This window comes from Panulirus ornatus, chromosome 14, assembly GCF_036320965.1.
Source record: "Panulirus ornatus isolate Po-2019 chromosome 14, ASM3632096v1, whole genome shotgun sequence".
Taxonomy (NCBI): domain Eukaryota; kingdom Metazoa; phylum Arthropoda; class Malacostraca; order Decapoda; family Palinuridae; genus Panulirus; species Panulirus ornatus.
The window spans coordinates 34,336,959-34,351,734 of record NC_092237.1 but is presented as its reverse complement, the minus strand read 5'-3'; the positions used below and the strand labels follow the sequence as shown (position 1 = coordinate 34,351,734).

The window sequence follows — 14,776 nt, the reverse complement described above, 5'->3', positions numbered from 1 at the left end:
ATAGGGGCAAAAATGAAGTCTGTTATGGATGAGAGAGCTTGGGAAGTGAGTCAGTTGTTGTTCGCTGATGATACAGCGCTGGTGGCTGATTCATGTGAGAAACTGCAGAAGCTGGTGACTGAGTTTGGTAAAGTGTGTGAAAGAAGAAAGTTAAGAGTAAATGTGAATAAGAGTAAGGTTATTAGGTACAGTCGGGTTGAGGGTCAAGTCAATTGGGAGGTAAGTTTGAATGGAGAAAAACTGGAGGAAGTAAAGTGTTTTAGATATCTGGGAGTGGATCTGGCAGCGGATGGAACCATGGAAGCGGAAGTGAATCATAGGGTGGGGGTGGGGGTGAAAATCCTGTGAGCCTTGAAGAATGTGTGGAAGTCGAGAACATTATCTTGGAAAGAAAAAATGGGTATGTTTGAAGGAATTGTGGTTCGAACAATGTTGTATGGTTGCGAGGCGTGGACTATGGATAGAGCTGTGCGCAGGAGGGTGGATGTGCTGGATATGAGATGTTTGAGGACAATGTGTGGTGTGAAGTGATTTGATCGAGTAAGTAATGTAAGGGTAAGAGAGATGTGTGGAAATAAAAAGAGCGTGGTTGAGATAGCAGAAGAGGGTGTTTTGAAATGGTTTGGGCACATGGAGAGAATGAGTGAGGAAAGATTGACCAAGAGGATATATGTGTCGGAGGTGGAGGGAACGAGGAGAAGTGGGAGACCAAATTGGAGGTGGAAAGATGGAGTGAAAAAGATTTTGTGTGATCGGGGCCTGAACATGCAGGAGGGTGAAAGGCGGGCAAGGAATAGAGTGAATTGGATCGATGTGGTATGCCGGGGTTGACGGGCTGTCAGTGGATTGAATCAGGGCATGTGAAGCGTCTGGGGTAAACCATGGAAAGCTTTGAAGGGCCTGGATGTGGAAAGGGAGCTGTGGTTTCGGGAATTATTGCATGACAGGTAGGGACTGAGTGTGAACGAATGAGGCCTTTGTTGTCTTTTCCTAGCGCTACCCCGCACACATGAAGGGGGAGGGGGATGGTATTCCATATGTGGCGAGGTGGCGGTGGGAATGAATAAAGGCAGACAGTGTGAATTGTGTGCATGGGTATATATGTATGTGTCTGCGTGCGTAATATATATGTGTACATTAAGATGTATAGGCATGTATATTTGCGTGTGTGGACGTGTGTGTATATACATGTGTATGGGGGTGGGTTGGGCCATTTCTTTCGTCTGTTTCCTTGCGCTACCTCGCAAACGCGGGAGACAGCGACAAAGCAAAATAAACAAATAAATAAATAAATAAATATATATATATATATATATATATATATATATATATATATATATATATATATATATATATATATATATATATATATATATATATATATACATATATATATATATATATATATATATATATCTATATATATATATATATATATATATATATATATATATATATATATATATATATATATATATATATATATATATATATATATATATATATATATATTTTTATACTATTCGCCATTTCCCGCGTTAGCGAGGTAGCGTTAAGAACAGAGGACTGGACCTTTGAGGGAATATCCTCATCTGTCCCCCTTCTCTGTTCCTTCTTTGAGAAAAAAAAAAAAAAACAAGAGGGGGAGGATTTCCAGCCCCCCGCTCGCTTCCCTTTTAGTCGCCTTTAACGACATGCAGGAAATACGTGGGAAGTATTCTTTCTCCCCTATCCCCAGGGATATATATATATATATATATATATATATATATATATTCTTTTCTTTCTTTCAAACTATTCGCCATTTCCCGCATTAGCGAGGTAGCGTTAAGAACAGAGGAGTGGGCCTTTGAGGGAATACCCTCACCTGGCCCAATTCTCTGTTCCTTCTTTTGGAAAATTAAAAAAAAACAAGAGGGGAGGATTTCCAGCCCCCCGCTCCATATATATATATATATATATATATATATATATATATATATATATATATATATATATATATATATATATATATATATTACCCCTGGGAAGTCGGCAAGTTAGATCCGTAACTTCGGGAAAAGGATTGGCTCTGAGGATTGAGCCAGTCGGGCCTGTGCAGGAAGCGGGCCTGGGTTCAGGCGCAGGACTGGACGAGGTGAAGGAGGTTGTAGTGGTGGTGTTGGACTTACTTTTGGTGTTGTTGATTTTGTGTGCAAGCCTTCTGCATCATCAGAGCAAGGTTCTTCTTCCTCCTCACCCGCCACCCATTGTTGGCTGGCACATCTCCGTGTTGCCCCTGTACTGTGTTTCTGCTACTTCTTTTTCTGTGCTGCTGCTGATGCTGTTGTCGTATGACTAGGCATACACGCGTGCAGGCAGGGCTGTAGTAGTCAAGTGGTGCAGGCAAGCAAGGCAGTAGTAATGTGTCTGTCTTTGGTGTGGTTGCCTAAGGTGAAGGAAGGGTGTGGAATTTTGTGATGCACGGCTTCTCACTGATGACACCGAGAGTAGTAATAGTCGTAATAATAATATATATATATATATATATATATATATATATATATATATATATATATATATATATATATATATATATATATATATATATATATATATATATATATATATATTTATATATATATATATATATATATATATATATATATATATATATATATATATATATATATATATATATATATATATATATATATATATATATATATATATATATATATATATATATATATATATGTACATGAGATTGCCCAAAACAATCACATGTTTACCAAATCTCGTCCTAGCTTCGTCTCTTCGATGTACATCAACTGACAGTTATATTTCTCTCCTGTGTCTCCCCTGATGATGTGATTATTACACGAAAGTGCACTTGGGAACTTTTCGTGTTTCATTTTCCCCGTGGACCCATAGGAATTTATATATATATATATATATATATATATATATATATATATATATATATATATATATATATATATATATATATATATATATATATATATATATATATATATATATATATATATATATATATATATCCCTGGGGATAAGGGAAAAAAGAATACTTCCCACGCATTCCTCACGTGTCGTAGAAGGAGACTAAAGAGGACGGGAGAGGGGCACTGGAAACCCTCCCCTACTTGTATTTCAAATTTCTAAAAGGAGAAACAGAAAATGCGTCACGCGGGAAGTGCTCATTCTCCTGAAAGGCTCAGATTGGGGTGTCTAAATGTGTGTGGATGTAACCAAGATGAGAAAAAAGGAGAGATAGGTCGTATGTTTGAGGAAAGGAACCTGGATGTTTTGCCTCTGAGTGAAACGAAGCTTAAGGGTAAAGGAAAAGAGTGGTTTGGGAATGTCTTGAGAGTAAAGTCAGGGTTAGTGAGAGGACAAGAGCAAGGGAAGGAGTAGCACTACTCCTGAAACAGGAGTGGTGGGGGTTTGTGATAAAGTGCAAGAAAGGAAACTCTAGATTGATATTGGTAAACCTAAAGCGGATGGAGAGAGTTGGGTGATTATTAGTGCATATGCACCTGGGCATGAGAAGAAAGATCATGAGAGGAAGTGATCTGGGAGCACCTGAGTGAGTGTGTTATTAGGCTTGATGCACGAGACCGGGTTATAGTGATGGGTGATTTGAATGCAAAGGTGAGTGATGTGGCAGTTGAGGGAATAATTGGTTTAAAAAGAGAGATATACATAAGTATACGTATGTAAGTAGAAGAGATGGCCAGAGAGCGTTATTGGATTACGTGTAAATTGATAGACGCGGGAAAGAGAGAATTTTGGATATTAATGTGCTGAGAGGTGCAACTGGAGGGATGTCTGATCATTATCTTGTGGAGGCGACGGTGAAGATTTGTAGAGGTTTTCTTGAAAATAGAGAGGAAGTTGGGGTGAAGAGAGTGGTGAGAGCAAGTGAGCTTGGGAAGAAGACTTCTGTGAGGATGTTCCAGGAGAGACTGAGTACAGAATGTAAAAAGGTGAGAGCAAAGGACTTAATGGGAGTAGGGGAGGAATGGGATGTATTTAGGGAAGCAGTGATGGCTTGAGGAAAAGATGCTCGTGGCATGAGAAGCATGGGAGATGAGCAGATTAGAAAGCGTAGTAAGTGGTGGGACGAAGAAGTAAGATTATTAGTGAAAGAGAAGAGAGAGACATTTGGAAGGTTTTTGCAGGGAGATAATGCAAATGAGTGGGAGATGTATAAAAGAAATAGGCAGGAGGTCAAGAGAAAGGTACAAGAGGTGAAAAAGAGTGTAATGAGAGTTGTGAGGAGAGAGTGTTATTGAATTTTAGGGAGAATAAAAAGATGTTTTGGAAGGAGGTAAATAAAGTACGTAAAACAAGGGAAGAAATGGGAACTTCAGTGAAAGGGGCTAATGGGGAGATGATAACAAGTAGTGGTGATGTGACAAAGTGATGAACTGGGTATCTTCAAGGTTTGTTGAATGTGTTTGATGATAGAGTGGCAGATATAGGGTGTTTTGGTCGAGGTGGTGTGCAAAGTGACAAGGTTAGGGAGAATGATTTGGCAAACAGACAAGAGGTAGAAAAAGCTTTGTGGAAGATGAAAGATGGCAAGGCAGCGGGTTTGGATCGTATTGCAGTGAAATTTATTAAAAAAGGGGGTGACTGTATTGTTGACTGGTTGGTAAGGTTATCTAATGTATGTATGACTCATGATGAGATGCTGCGGATTGGAGGAGTCCTTGCAAAGTGACATTGTACAAAGGCAAAGGGGATAAAAGTGAGTGCTCAAGTTACAGAGGTATAAGCTTATTGAGTATTCCTGGAAAGTTATATGGGAAGGTATTGATTCAGAGGGCGAAGTCGTGTGCTGAGCATGAGACAGGGTAAGAGCAGTGTGGTTTCAGAAGTGGTAAAGGATGTGTGGATCAGATGTTTCCTTTGAAGAATGTATATGAGAAAAACTTAGAAAAGGAAATGGATTTGTTTGCAGCATTTATGGATCTAGAGAAGGCATATGATAGAGTTGATAGAGATGCTCTGTGGAAGGTATAGATTATATATGAGGTGGGGGGGGAAATTAGAAGCAGTGAAGTTTTTATCGAGAATGCAAGGCATGTGTACGTGTAGGAAGAGAGGAAAGTGATTGGTTCTCAGTGAATGAAGGTTAAGGACAGGGGTGTGTGATGTCTCCATCGTTGTTTAGTTTGTTTATGGATGGGGTTGTTAGGGAGGCGAATGCAAGAGTTTTGGAAAGAGGGGCAAGTATGCAGTCTGTTGTGGATAAGTGAACTTCGGAAGTGAGTCAATTGTTCTTCACTGATGATACACCGATGATGGCTGATTCGAGTGAGAAACAGCAAAAGCTTATGACTGAGTTTGGTAAAGTGTGTGAAAGAAGAAAGCTGAGAGTAAATGTGAATAAGAACAAAGTTATTCGGTAGAGTAGGGTTGAGGGGCAAGTCAACTGGGAGGTTAGTTTGAATGGAGAAAAACTGGATGAAGTGAAGTCTTTTAGATATCTGGGAGTGGATTTGGCAGCGAATGGAATCATGGAAGCGGAAGTGAATCGTAGGGTGGGGGAGGGGGGCGAAAGTTCTGGGAACGTTGAAGAATGTGAGGAAGTCGAGAACATTATCACGGAAAGCAAAAGTGGGTATGTTTGAAGGAACAGTGGTTCCAAAAATGTTAAATGGTTGCGAGGCGTGGGTTATAGATAGAGTTATGCGGAGGGGGTGGATGTGCTGGAAATGAGATGTCTGAGGACAGAGTGTGGAGTGAGGTGGTTTGTTTGAGTAATAATGAAACGGTAAGAGAGATGTGTGGTAATAAAATGAATGTGGTTGAGAGAGCATAAGAGGGTGTTTTGAAATGGTTTGGTCACATGGAGAGAATGAGTGAGGAAAGATTGACCAAGAGGATATATGTGTCAGAGGTGGAGGGAACGAGAAGTGGGAGACCAAATTGGAGGTGGAAAGATGGAGTGGAAAAGATTTTGAGTGATCGGGGCCTTAACATGCAGGAGGGTGAAAGGCGGGCTAGGAATGGTGTGAATTGGAACGATGCGGTATACAGGGATCCACGTGCTGTCAATGGATTGAACCAGGGTATGTGAAGCGTCTGGGGTAAACCATGGAAAGTTGTGTGGGGCCTGGATGTGGAAAGGGAGCTGTGGTTTCGGTGCATTATTACATGACAGCTAGAGTCTGAGTGTGAACGAATGTGGCCTTTGTTGTCTTTTCCTCGCACTATCTCGCACACATGTGGGGGAGGGGGTTGTTGTTTCATGTGTGGCGGGGTGGCGATGGGAAATGAATAAAGGCAGAAAGTTTGAGTTTTGTACATGTGTATATATGCATATGTCTGTGTATGTATATATATGTATACGTTGAGATGTATACGTATGTATATGTGCCTGTGTGGATGTGTATGTATATAAATGTGAATGTGGGTGGGTTGGGCCATTCTTTCGTCTGTTTCCTTGCGCTACGTCGCTAATTCGGGAGACAGGGATAAAAAAAATGTTAATGAATATATATATATATATATATATATATATATATATATATATATATATATATATATATATATATATATATATATATATATATATATATATATATATATATATATATATATATATGTATATATATATATATATATATATATATATATATATATATATATATATATATATATATATATATATATATATATATATATATATATATATATATATATAAATATATATATATATATATATATATATATATATATATACATATATATATATATATATATATATATATATATATATATATATATATATATATATATATATATATATATATATATATATATATATATATATATATATATATATATATATATATATATATATTCATTAATATTTTCTTTATCGCTGTCTTTTTTCTTTTCTTTCAAACTATTCGCCATTTCCCGCATTAGCGAGGTAGCGTTAAGAACAGAGGACTGGGCCTTTGAGGGAATACCCTCACCTGGCCCAATTATCTGTTCCTTCTTTTGGAAAATTGAAAAAAAAAAAAAAAAACGAGAGGGGAGGATTTCCAGCCCCCCGCTCCCTCCCCTTTTAGTCGCCTTCTACGACACGCAGGGAATACGTGGGAAGTATTCTTAATACCCTATCCCCAGGGATATATATATATATATATATATATATATATATATATATATATATATATATATATATATATATATATATATATATATATATATATATATATATATATATATATATATCTATACATTACTCATTTTACTTTGTCGCTGTGTCCCGCATTAGCGAGGTAGCGCAAGGAAACAGACGAAAGAAATGGCCCAACCCACCCACATACACATGTATATACATACACGTCCACAGTGGCAAATATACACCAATGCCTATTCATTAGTTTATTTATTTTGCTTTGTCGCTGTCTCCCGCGTTAGCGATGTAGCGCAATGAAATAGACGAAAGAATGGCCCAACCCATCGACATACACATGTATATACATACTCGTCCACACACTCAAATATATATACTTATACATATCAATGTACACATATATATACACACACAGACATATACATTTATACACATGTACATAACTCACACAGTCTGCCTTTATTCATTCCATCGCCACCTCGCCAAACATGATATAACAAACCCCTCCCCCTCATGTGTGAGAGGTAGCGCCAGGAAAAGACAACAAAGGCCCCATTCGTTCACACTCCCTCTCTAACTGTCATGTAATAATGCACCGAAACCACAGCTCCCTTTCCACAACTAGGCCCCACAGAACTTTCCATGGTTTACCCCTAGACGCTTCACATACCTGGTTAAATCCATTGACAGCAGGTCGACCCCGGTATACCACATCGTTCCAATTCACTCTATTTCTTGCACGCCTTTCACCTTCCTGCATGTTCATGCCCCGATCACTCAAAATCTCTTCTCACTCTATGTTTCCACCTCCAATTAGGTCTCCCATTTCTCCTCGTTCCCTTCACCTCAGACACATATATCCTCTTGGTCAATCTTTCCTCACTCATTCTCTCCATGTGGCCAAACCATTTCAAAACACCCTCTTCTGCTCTCTCAACCACACTCTTTTTATTACCACACATCTCTCTTACCCTATTATTACTTACTCGATGAAACCACCTCACACCATATATTGTCCTCAGGCATCTCATTTCCAGCACATCCACCTCAATCCCCTACACCTTACACCTCAATCCATAGCCTACGCCTCGCAACCATACAACATTGTTGGAACCGCTATTCCTTCAAACATACCCATTTTTGCTTTCTGACATAATGTTCTCCACTTCCACACATTCTTCAAGGCTTCTCCATTCAAACTTACCTCCCAATTGACTTGACCCTCAACCCAACTGTACTTAATAACCTTGCTCTTTCTTACATTTACTCTTAACTTTCTCCTTTCACATGCCTCACCAAACTCGGTCACCAGCTTCTGCAGTTTCTCACATTAATCAGCCACCAGCGCTATATCATCAGCGAACAACAACTGACTCACTTCCCAAGCTCTCCCCATCCACAACAGATTGCATACATGCCCCTCTTTCCAAAACTCTTTCATTCACCTCCCTAACAACCCCATCCATAAGCAAATTAAACAACCATGGAGACATCACACACCCCTGCCGCAAACCTACATTTACTGAGAACCAATCACTTTCCTCTCTTCCTACACGTACGCTTGCCTTACAACCTCGAAAAAACTTTTCACTGCTTCTAACAACTTGCCTCCCACACCATATATTCTTAATACCTTTCACAGAGCATCTCTATCAACTTTATCATAGTCCTTCACAAGATCCATAAATGCTACATACAAATCCATTTGCTTTTCTAAGTATCTCTCACATACATTCTTAGAAGCAAACACCTGATACACACATCCTGTACTACTTCTGAAACCACACCGCTCTTCCCTAATCTGATGCTCTGTACATGCCTTCACCCTCTCAATCAGTACCCTCCCATATAATTTCCCAGGAATACTCAACAAACTTATACCTCTGTAATTTGAGCACTCACCTTTGTCCCGTTTGCCTTTGTACAATGGCACTATACAAGCATTCCACCAATCCTCAGGCACCTCACCATGAATCATACATACATTAAACAACCTTATCAACCAGTCAACTGTGCAGTCACCCTCTTTTTTGATAAATTCCACTTCAATGCCATCCAAACCCGCTGACTTGCCGCCTTTCATCTTCCGCAAAGCTTTTTACTACCTCTTCTCTGTTTACTAAATCATCCTCCCTAACCCTCTCACTTTGCACACCACCTCGACCATGGAACCTTATATCTGCCACTCTGTCATGAAACACATTCAACAAACCTTCGAAATACTCACTCCATCTCCTTCTTAAATAACCACTACTTGCTATCACCTCCCCATTAGCCGCCTTCACTGAAGTTCCCATTTGTTCCCTTGTCTTACGCACTTTATTTACCTCCTTCCACAGTATCTTTTTAATATCCCTAAAATTTAATGATACTCTCTCACCCCAACTCTCATTTGTCCTCTTTTTCACCTATTGCGCCTTTCTCTTCACCTCCTGCCTCTTTCTTTTATACATCTCCCACTCATTTGCATTATTTCCCTGCAAAAATCGTCCAAATGCCTCTCTCTTCTCTTTCACTAATGATCTTACCTCTTCATCCACCACTCACTACCCTCTCTAATCTGCCCACCCCCCACGCTTCTCATGCCACTAGCATATTTTCCGCAAGCCATCACTGCTTCCCTAGATACATCCATTTCCTCCCCCACTTCCCTTACCTCCTTTGTTCTCACCTTTTTCCATTATATATATATATATATATATATATATATATATATATATATATATATTTTTTTTTTTTTTTTTTTTTTTTTTTTTTTTTTTTTTTTTATACTTTGTCGCTGTCTCCCGCGTTTGCGAGGTAGCGCAAGGAAACAGACGAAAGAAATGGCCCAACCCCCCCCCCCCCATACACATGTACATACACACGTCCACACACGCAAATATACATACCTACACAGCTTTCCATGGTTTACCCCAGACGCTTCACATGCCTTGCTTCAATCCACTGACAGCACGTCAACCCCTGTATACCACATCGACTCCAATTCACTCTATTTCTTGCCCTCCTTTCACCCTCCTGCATGTTCAGGCCCCGATCACACAAAATCTTTTTCACTCCATCTTTCCACCTCCAATTTGGTCTCCCTCTTCTCCTCGTTCCCTCCACCTCCGACACATATATCCTCTTGGTCAATCTCTCCTCACTCATTCTCTCCATGTGCCCAAACCATTTCAAAACACCCTCTTCTGCTCTCTCAACCACGCTCTTTTTATTTCCACACATCTCTCTTACCCTTACGTTACTTACTCGATCAAACCACCTCACACAACACATTGTCCTCAAACATCTCATTTCCAGCACATCCATCCTCCTGCGCACATCTCTATCCATAGCCCACGCCTCGCAACCATACAGCATTGTTGGAACCACTATTCCCTCAAACATACCCATTTTTGCTTTCCGAGATAATGTTCTCGACTTCCACACATTTTTCAAGGCTCCCAAAATTTTCGCCCCCTCCCCCACCCTATGATCCACTTCCGCTTCCATGGTTCCATCCGCTGACAGATCCACTCCCAGATATCTAAAACACTTCACTTCCTCCAGTTTTTCTCCATTCAAACTCACCTCCCAATTGACTTGACCCTCACCAATATATATATATATATATATATATATATATATATATATATATATATATATATATATATATATATATATATATATATATATATATATATATATATATATATATATATATAAACAACAGTTTAATTTCCGACTTAAAATATTCACACTCATACTAAAAAGAACTTCCCCTCCCCTGCCTCATTTGTACATTTGGAAATATCTCTCACCTCTATCTTTTTGTCTCTGTTTTTGACTGTTTTCCGATTATGTTAAGTCACTAAGATTGTAAGTTGGACATTCGTCTTCAGCAATGTACTCAGGGACACTGACGGCAGCGCTGGCTATCAGAGACTACGAGAAGCCCATCGACTCGTTATATGATCTCGCTCAGGCCCACCGGGACGGCTACACAATAGCCACCACCAGGGACAGCAGCTACGACGCTGCCTTCAAGGTGATATTTGGCGATTTCATTTGCAATTTGCCAACCATACACAAGTGATAGCCACAGAGTTGATTTACTGTACTAAGATCTAGATTGATCTATACAAGACTTACTTAAGTTTATGGCTTGAAATATATATACTATGATTGAAAACAGAATAGTCTGCATTAGATTTTCCTGAAATCTGGTGTAATTCATGCGTTTCTATATGTAAATGAGTCATCTTTCATAGGAAAAATACTGAGAAGAGACTGCATGAAAAAATCGTAATATTCTTATTGCAGGTGACATTATGGATTAGGCATAGGAAGAACTCTTATATGTGTGTCGTAAACATAACCATGTTTTTAGAAAATAAGATTTTTCATTGAAAAAAATGAATGTGTTGCAGTTAGGTTTCTTCTGCTAGGAGGGAAAACTTCTTATTGTGCATCATTTTCTTTTTCCTTTCTGGCACCTAAGGTGAGTGGCATACCTTTAGCAGAGACGCTGGAACAAGAACAATCACTCAGCTACGAAGAGAAGGCTAACTTATGTTTTCTGACACCTACTGAAACTTGGCGTTCGAGTATAGTTTCATTTTCTTATAAAAGCTGACTACTGTAGACTCTGGTGAAGTTGAAATATATTTGTTTATATCTTACCTCATCTACACTATACTCAGGTTAAATGAGAATCATATGAATAAAGTATCAAGCAGTATATGTAAAAAATTGTTTTCAGATTTGCTTTCAACAGTGTTTCAACTAAGTGCCTGAAATAAAGACATGTTTATACTACATTCAATATCTAACTTTGACGATTGAGTCATACATTTCAGGAAAAACATAGTGAGCCAGATAAGGTTTCTAACGTCGCATCTGTTATCTTATTTTAAAAGTTTTACTGAAAAAAATAGATTAGATAAACATTTTATATCACTGTGCTGTTGTCCAGTAGTTCAATAAATCTACAGTCTCGCTCAAGCCCAATTAAAGGTTGATAGTTCTGTTCATCATACGTAAACTGTTACATCTATCTACATCTGACAACTGTGCTGCTATACGTAACGTTTATATACCATAAATACATTAAAACTGGTGGAAATCTATTGGCAGTAAGTCCTACGAGAGGTGAAGGGAACGATGTAGGTAACACCTCGATGAAATACGTAACAATTGTATATATTAAAGTAACAGGGTTTTGGTTTGTGCTGAGATTTAAAAGAATACAAAAAAAAAATTTTTTTTCAGAGTGCCAAAGGAGGAATCTACCAGGATGTGTGGAAGCTTTTCAATCATGAGGAACCAAGCAAAAGCTTCCTTCCTAACCCAGATACTGGCATCGAAATGGTGAGGCAGCAGTGTTAAGTGGCCGGGTTCTTCAGTTACACACACACACACACACACACACACACACACACACACACACACACACACACACACACACACACACACGCTTTCTCTCTTTGCAATGAAGTGCATCTTATCCTTTATTTTTGCTCCAGACTCCATAAGATATAAGATACGTGTGCTATTTTTCTTTTTACTTGATCAAAACACGTATATCCTAATTGATTGCGTAATTAAAAGAGTGAATAGTGACATAAGAAAGCTTCACCCCTATCTGCTGTCACCAATGTCTTATGAATGAATCTTAGATTTAAGGCAAAGCCTTCTTCAGTTTTCTTACTATCACGCTGCGTTTGCACAAGTCCTCAACCGTATATTGTCCATTTGGTGTTGTTATAATTGAGTTTGGTACTTTGTGTTAAAGGTTAGTCCTATCTATCTATCTATATATCTTTCTATCTATCTATCTATAGATAGATAGATCTCTAGATAGATAGATCTATAGATAGATAGATAGACAGATAGAGAATGAGAGAGAGATAGATAGATTATCAATCAGCAAGGGTCATATGAATCTATCATTCATCACAAAGGGTTAACTGAGTAATGAGTGTGGCATACCTGACGACCTGTTTAGAATGGAGTTACGGTTTGATTTAGAGAAACTTAAGATTATATTCATAAGCTACATAATAAGAGAGTCCTTTCTTGTCTTTTAAGAAACAGAATACATGAAAAAGAAATTTACATCTGCACAAAATCATATTTTGATATCTGGTGCTTTATCTATTGTTGTGAAGACGGACTGAGATTATCAGAGAATTGTAATATTCGTTGTGATCTTGAGAGTTTACTCTTAATGCTACACCTCTGGTGCATCTTCACCATGTCCTTAAGTTACCTAGTAGATTCAGTCAAGATATAAGAAGAAATCAGTAACATGTAAAGGTTATCAGTACGTATAAAGTATTTTGCAGTAACAGGTTTTTCTTCTTGGCAGGTCCTGAGGCAGAAGTATGTGTTCATCAATTCTCTGCTGAGCACCAAGCTGAAGGCCGCCCAGCGGGGACGCGAGAAGTTCTACCTCGCGCGCCAGACCTTCCTTCCTCAGGGATACGGCATCGTCTGCAGTATTGGCTCACCCTTCAAGGACGTCTTCAGTAAAGTGTGAGTTTACTCTAAAAATTCAATTTACGAAGTCCAAATCTTCTGCCATTTTTATTTATACCTTATAATTAATCATATCTCTAACTCAGATTACTGGAAATCAAAGATATTCATAGATTGACAATAGCTCGTGCACTGACGTTAGACTCTGTCACCTCCACATCAAACTCCCCTTCTAAACAATTTGGAGTGAGTGATAGATTTTAAAGATAAGGTTATCATATTGCATTATACATACGGGTAAAACATTACTTTCTGATATGTAAATTTTCAATTTCTCTGTAAGAACATTTATAGCATTTTTGGCGTGAAATGTTCTCAGAGCAAAGTGTAAAGTTTTTAGTTCATACCACAGCCTGCGACGCCTCTCAGTGCCTGATAGAAGAGCTTTATTGCATCTGATCGTCACTGTTACATTGCGCAGATAACTCACTTTGTCTTTTCGTTCATCTGCAGGATATACCCCTTAAGATGATGACACACCTTTCATATGGTTTCACTTTAGTGAAGGAATAGTTTATTATATTCATAACTCTTATGCCTGTGTGTGCTCGTATGGATAATGGTACTACGAAAAGAGAGAATAAGAGTTTTTAGAGATATGAACTGATCGTGTGTAGTACATGTGATTCCTGTGTGATATTGCAGGTAAAGACATTATGTTTCCTTAACATATCAATTTATTCCATGAAAATGTTAGAATAGAAATGAATATGTTTAACAGTATAAAAGCCTTTGTGAGTTCTGCTCATTGGAAATAGATTGATTATGTGTGTGACTGAACTAAGACTACGGCATTTGATACTAGCTATGTAAATCAACTGTACAATTAGACATGACGTATAGAAAAATAGAAAAATGGACGCATTTTGTCGTTTTCAGTAAAACTTAAGTAGTCTAAGAAAGGAACATATTTATTCGTTGTCAATATCATTTACGTAATTTGGTCTACATAACCGGAGGAGAAGGCTGATTCGTATGTTGATGTATAGAATACAGGACGACATCAGGTCGTGTTGATGTCGTCCTGTATTCTATACATCAACATTCGAATCTACACTCTCCTCTGGTTATATAGAACACATTACGTGTATATGTCTG

At 38.3% G+C, this 14,776-nt stretch overlaps 1 protein-coding gene across 1 annotated transcript in view; it reads left to right on the top strand.

The window, feature by feature from the left end:
• The window catches only part of LOC139753524 (glutamate receptor ionotropic, delta-1-like), a 69,076-nt gene extending 55,194 nt beyond the window's left edge, over positions 1-13,882 (top strand). Inside the window, exons 6-9 of the mRNA XM_071670171.1 lie at positions 11,041-11,186; positions 12,410-12,508; positions 13,509-13,675; positions 13,765-13,882. Coding sequence (XP_071526272.1) covers positions 11,041-11,186; positions 12,410-12,508; positions 13,509-13,675; positions 13,765-13,882 — 530 coding nt within the window. The remainder of the gene's footprint in view (positions 1-11,040; positions 11,187-12,409; positions 12,509-13,508; positions 13,676-13,764) is intronic.
• Positions 13,883-14,776: the final 894 nt, after the last annotated feature.